At 34.7% G+C, this 5,653-nt stretch overlaps 1 protein-coding gene across 2 annotated transcripts; it reads right to left on the bottom strand.

Annotated features, from left to right (window-relative positions):
* Positions 1-350: 350 nt before the first annotated feature.
* On the bottom strand, positions 351-4,690 carry LOC103829005 (uncharacterized protein KIAA0930 homolog). 2 transcript variants are annotated; one of them, XM_009104657.2, is made up of 12 exons: positions 4,430-4,690; positions 4,104-4,293; positions 3,942-4,016; positions 3,446-3,552; positions 3,060-3,120; positions 2,695-2,754; positions 2,547-2,621; positions 1,979-2,122; positions 1,730-1,784; positions 1,065-1,187; positions 667-893; positions 351-576 (listed from the first exon to the last, which is right to left on the bottom strand). In XM_009104657.2, the coding sequence occupies exons 1-12, from the start codon at positions 4,459-4,461 to the stop codon at positions 550-552; spliced, it is 1,176 nt and encodes a 391-aa protein (XP_009102905.1). In that variant the 5' UTR covers positions 4,462-4,690; the 3' UTR covers positions 351-549. The 2 variants fall into 2 exon arrangements, with proteins under 2 accessions (XP_009102905.1, XP_009102913.1); XM_009104665.2 differs by having other exon boundaries at positions 667-788.
* Between the last annotated feature and the right edge of the window lie 963 nt (positions 4,691-5,653).

The raw sequence follows: 5,653 nt of genomic DNA, 5'->3' as shown, positions 1-5,653 counted from the left end.
ATATATAAATTTTAAAACATATATTACCATTTATATAAGATAAATTTTTTTTTTTGCAAACCAAAAATAAAATCCACGCGGGTGCATGGATCGAGCTGTAGTCTATATTGAAACAGAGTAAGTATGTAAATAAATAAATTTGATCTTAAGAAAAATGTTTAATAATTTTTTTTTTCTTAAAAACATTTAATTAAGAAACTTTCATTGGACCATTCATAATGAAAATTTCTTAATAAAGTTTTTTAGGTTACATTTATTACTAAAAAAATCACTAAGAACCCTCATAAAGGTTTTACGGATAATCATGCTCTAAGAGTGAGTTAAGACCTAGAAAATTAGAAAATGAAGAGTAGATGAATCTAATAGATTCCATTTTTTTTTAATTGAATAGATCCCAAATTTACTTCACTTTCATTTATTGCTGGAGGTAAAACTGGTAGGTAGTAAACCAGAGTCTTGCAACACAGTACAATTCAATCAAAGAACGTCATTTGAACAAAACACAGCTCCTTTTCCAGCACTTTCTTTTACAATCTGAGGTGCAATGTTCTACTCCATGTTTACTGGTGGAGATCCCTAAATCAACACGTTTAAGCGTAATTAGTCAGCGCAACAGATAAAATCGAATTTAATGATCGGTGAGATGAAGAGAAATGGTTTGTTTACCTTGAATAAGAGATCATGAGCTATAGTGTCCCATGGCAATGAGATGGACATTAAGCAGCATTTGAGAGGGAACATCTCGTCTTCATCATATGAGGCCGTAGCAGCTGCTATTGCATGTTTAGCTGCCACAGATGCAACAGATGCTGCTTTACGGAAAATGGAGCCGAGATCGATGCTCTTCTTCGAAGACATTGGTGAAACAGGACCTAAAACTACTTGGCTCTGATCTGAGAAAAGCAATTTCTATACAATCATCCCTTAAAGCACCACTACTTTCTTAAATATGCTGCTACTCTGACTTCATAAAATGTTTCTGTAATTATCTCTATCCTCTTCAAACTCCTAAATAAAAGATCTATATTTTGTGCAGCCAATCAAGAATAAGAAAGGAACAGTACCTATAACGCCAGAGACAGCTACTTCAACTTCTCCACGTCCTCCAGGACCTTTCATATAAAGTCTGTCTGCTTTTCCCGAGTGATGGCCCAGTGATAGGAGACTTCCGAACCGGTTCCTCCCCCCTGTAATAAAAGAAAAAGATTACAGACAAATTAAGGAGAAAGTGTGAAAAATCAATTGGCCCATATCCACAAAAGCGTATCAGCCTATTTAGTCAAGACAAAAAAAAGCAATTTCTTTCTTTGGGTCCTTTAGCTCTTAGTATCTCAAAATGCCATGTCTACAGAATTTAATTTTGTCTTCCAGCCATCTTGAGGATAGATACCATTTCATACCACACGGCTTTTGGGTCAGTACTGGATTCCACCAAATGAGCAAAATACGAAGATGAAAACTGCATGTTCCTGAGAGGATAGTCTTAACAGGTTCCATGACATCAATAACCACTAATGGATTCTGTGTGCTATAGTAGAGGCAAGTTCGAGAACAAGCTTCAAATTATCAAGAACTCTTAATATAAAAGAAATAATAGTACTAAGCACTGAAAGGACCTATGCAAATAACTAGCGAAACATAGCATCAGGACATGATTACAAGATTTCCTAGACGATTGGATTAGCTTCTATATAGATGGATAAAACAAGAAAAGAAGCTGTAAAGCGACCTTCATAGGCTTCTCGAACCATTTGATAGCTGACAAACCCAGAAAACAGAGTAACCTGAAACCAAGAGTACAAAGCACGTTTCTTTTCTCATTTGCATGTCACTACTATTAAATGTGTCAATACGTTTTACAACCCATATGGATTAAATCTATTAAGCATATACGAGCCTCTTCGCAAGCAACTCATAAAAGGTAGCAAAGGAAAATTTGGTATATTATTGGCAGGAATTAGATAGAAAACTACTAGACCTTAGGATCTTTCACCCTTCTCGGATCTGTATTTGTATTAGAACCACTGGAATCCTTATCAGTTTTTACATCTGCACTTGGAAAGGCTGCCCCATCATGAGAATTAAGAAGTACACAATAGCAATGATCTTTTTCTGTCAGAACCTGTAAACATCAATGAGAAAGCCAATGAACAAGGATGGAAAACATATGGGAAATTAACATGTGACTAAGTTATTAACAGGAGCTATAATCTAAACTCCTATTTCCCCTAAACTGCAGAAACAGGCTGGCCAGTCTTCTGAAGAACATAATTGAAGAGCAGGCAATAGACTAAGTAAGGAAAATATTTCAAAAGCAGTTGAAAAGGTAATTAAATATCTGGATTCTGATTAAAAAAACCAACTAGGAATTTGCTATCCAATTAAGATGGAACTAAGGAATACATGTATCTTCCAGAGCTCATTTCATTACGAACATAATCTCACACTTCCATAACATCCATTCATGTCTATAGAGTTTTTTTCGAACAGGAGGACATTTAGTACTTGGAAGGACAATACAAAGCAAGGGAAAAGAAATGTGTTACCACGGCATCAAAGGTTGAGTCGAAATCATCTACGGCAAAACAAATTTCTGGGTAAGCAGGTGTTGTCTCCACTTCCTAGGTAATCAAGAATCATCAAAACGAATTCGAGGTGCATAAACATTGCAACGAGAAAAACAACTTTACTTGCCTTCTTTGAGTCCAGATGAAAATTAACACGACTAGGTGATGCATACACAGTTTTTACAACCTGCATGAAATGAATGTAATATCACCATTATTGGCTTACATAATACAAAACCAATTTAGGCTCAGAAAAATATAAAATATATGCTTATATAATGTCCTCTCTTTTGAGAAAAAAAGAAGAAGCTGGTTTCATATTCCGTTTTTAACTCTTATCTTAATATACTCATGATAAAAGGAAGCTGGAATTACACATTTTGAACAGTAGCTTATACAACTACTCTTTGGCTTCAGTTGCTTTTTTTATACGAAAAAATTAAAGAAGAGCTGAAAAGTCAAGATAATTTCATCCAACGCTGGATCTCTAACCTTGTATATAGGAGAGAGTGTTGTATCTTTACTTCCTTGGTACTTCTTAAGGGCCTCATTACTAAAAACATGAATTCAATGTTACTATGATGAAGAAAAATAGAAAGACGAGAAGCCATATGATAAATAGAATATGGGTCACCGAAGACACAGGTTATTAAAATAACTCAAGGCCTAATAACTGAAACGAAGAAGTGGTCATCCAACCTAGCAAACAGTTAGACAAAGTAATGCTTGATGCAATCACATGAGTTTGGAACCAAAAAGGAGGATAGTAATACTAGAATATCAGTACATGAGAGGACAAGAATTGTTAATATAAATGAGACTGGAGTGAAATCAGGAAATGATGTGGGTAAATCACAATCAGAAAGTGACGCGTTTACCTGCAAATCGCCACCGTAACAGTGAAAGATGTGTGAGCAACCATGTTCAAATAAAATGATTTCCTCCAATCAACTTCAGCCAGAGTTTCACCAAGCAGCACATCCAACTGATTTATTAAGGGAGAACAAATCTATTAACATATGTTTCCAAACGATACATAAAGGTGCAACATAACAGATAAATGGATACTTTGAAGTATCATGGGGTCTAATTCTCAAATAAATAAGGTATGAAAAGCTTTGGCATGTAATTGTAGGCTCATGAAAGAACAATCCCTCAAAAAATTAGGTAGTATTGTAGCTTAAACAAAGCTGGCTCATCCGAAAAGAGAAGAAGAAAAGGTTGATACCCCCATAAGTAAATCAAATTTTCAGTTACCTTCTGGGGAACTATAAGCTAATTAATACCTTGTAATATTGACAAAACGAGACCTATGTGAGTGAGTAGACTTAAGTGACTTAACCAGAGATATGTATTGTTTCCTGCAGTGTTTACCTTAGGTGCCCACCTGCGCACGAAGTAAGGAGCTGGTGCATCCTCATTGTCAGTCAAACCATAAGATTTACAGCTCTGGAAATGAGTAACAGAACAATCGTCAAGGTTAACAAGCACGGGAAAGTCAAAAGTTTAGTTTTTGATTGAGAGAAAGGTAGATACCAATTTCCTCACAAAGAAAAGAAGATCATCGTCTTGGCGCCTCCTAGACTCCATGCATCGAACGAAGTACACGTCAAACACACCATGCCAGAAATTGGAGTCCATCTCTACATCTGAGGCCTCTTGCTCATCAAGAGACGTCTTTCCCAACGACTTTGAGTGCTTTTTCACCATGCTCAGGATCTCATGCCTGTGTAACATCAATCATGCATGCAACAGATCAATCAATCATACAGCTTGCGTAGAGGATCGAATCACACACTATCTGATTAATCTCAGTTCAATTTCAGCAGAAACACACGAGAATCGAAACTTGTATGAATCACCTAGTTAGCGTCTCTTCTCTATCGTTGAGCATTTCTACCCTGCTCAATTCTTCGCGGTTGAGAAACTTTGCGACGATCGAATTGGCTCTTCTGCTAGAATCTCTCTCTCTCTCTCTAAATCGATTCGTCGATCTGGTTTTGATTTAGCGGCCAGTTGCGTCAATCGGAAGAAGGAGGAGCCTCAATAACTACTAGCACACACAAAAGTACAATTAACATTAGCTAATGATATCGCAGAAAAGATATTTACAAATGCTGGTAATTGCTGCTCTCCCTTTTATCATTCTACCAAGTGTTTATTAATTTATTAATTTATTATTGTTACATAAAAAAGTATGTACAATTATTTTAGAAAAGGGAAAACTTAATTTAACCATAGTTCATCATTTTATTACTAGATTAACTCTAATTTTATTTAGTTACCAATTCCGTTTGACACTTATAATTAGGCATGAGACTTATTATCCGAGATCCGCTCCGGATCCATTCCGAAAATAGGATATCCGGGGTGCCTGGATCCGAATCTGGATAGTAAAATCTTAGATCTATCTAAACTGAATCCAGATCCAGATATTTTAATTTTTAGATCTGGATATCCGGATCCGGATCCATATTTTTAAAGCACATTAATTATCTAATTTCATTAATATTTATATTTTATATAATAATATTTAGGGAAATACCCTAAGATATCACTAAAAACGTTTATATCACAAATATAGATTCTAAGAATCAAAATGACCAAAATGTTTTATTAAAGAGGTAAATATACATTTATACCCCTAGGGTTAAATAATCCAACCTTTAGGATTTAGCGTTAAGGGGTCGGAATTTGGGTTAGAGGTTTAAAATTTTATAAAATAGAAAATAAATATTAAAAATTTGAAAATAAATTTTTTAAAAATAGCGAATTACAAAAAGAAAATTTGAAAAAAAAACTAAAAAAAAAAACTAAAAAAAATAATAAAAAAGTTCGAATTTTAAAACATATAATCTAAAACTACAAAAAAAAAATATATATTTTTTTATTATTATTTTTTATATATCTAGGGTATTAGTGTTAATATTAGGAGTGTCAAAATGGGTCAAATGGGTCAACCCAACCCAAAACCCAAATGGGTTTACTGTTAATGGGTCATGGGTCAACCCAACTCATTTAATGGGTTGGGTTGACCCATGACCCATTAAATTAAATAGGTTAGATGGGTTAATGGTTGACCCATC

The sequence above is a fragment of the Brassica rapa genome, chromosome A01 (genome assembly GCF_000309985.2).
Source record: "Brassica rapa cultivar Chiifu-401-42 chromosome A01, CAAS_Brap_v3.01, whole genome shotgun sequence".
Classification (NCBI taxonomy): domain Eukaryota; kingdom Viridiplantae; phylum Streptophyta; class Magnoliopsida; order Brassicales; family Brassicaceae; genus Brassica; species Brassica rapa.
This window is presented reverse-complemented; position numbering and strand designations above follow the sequence as displayed.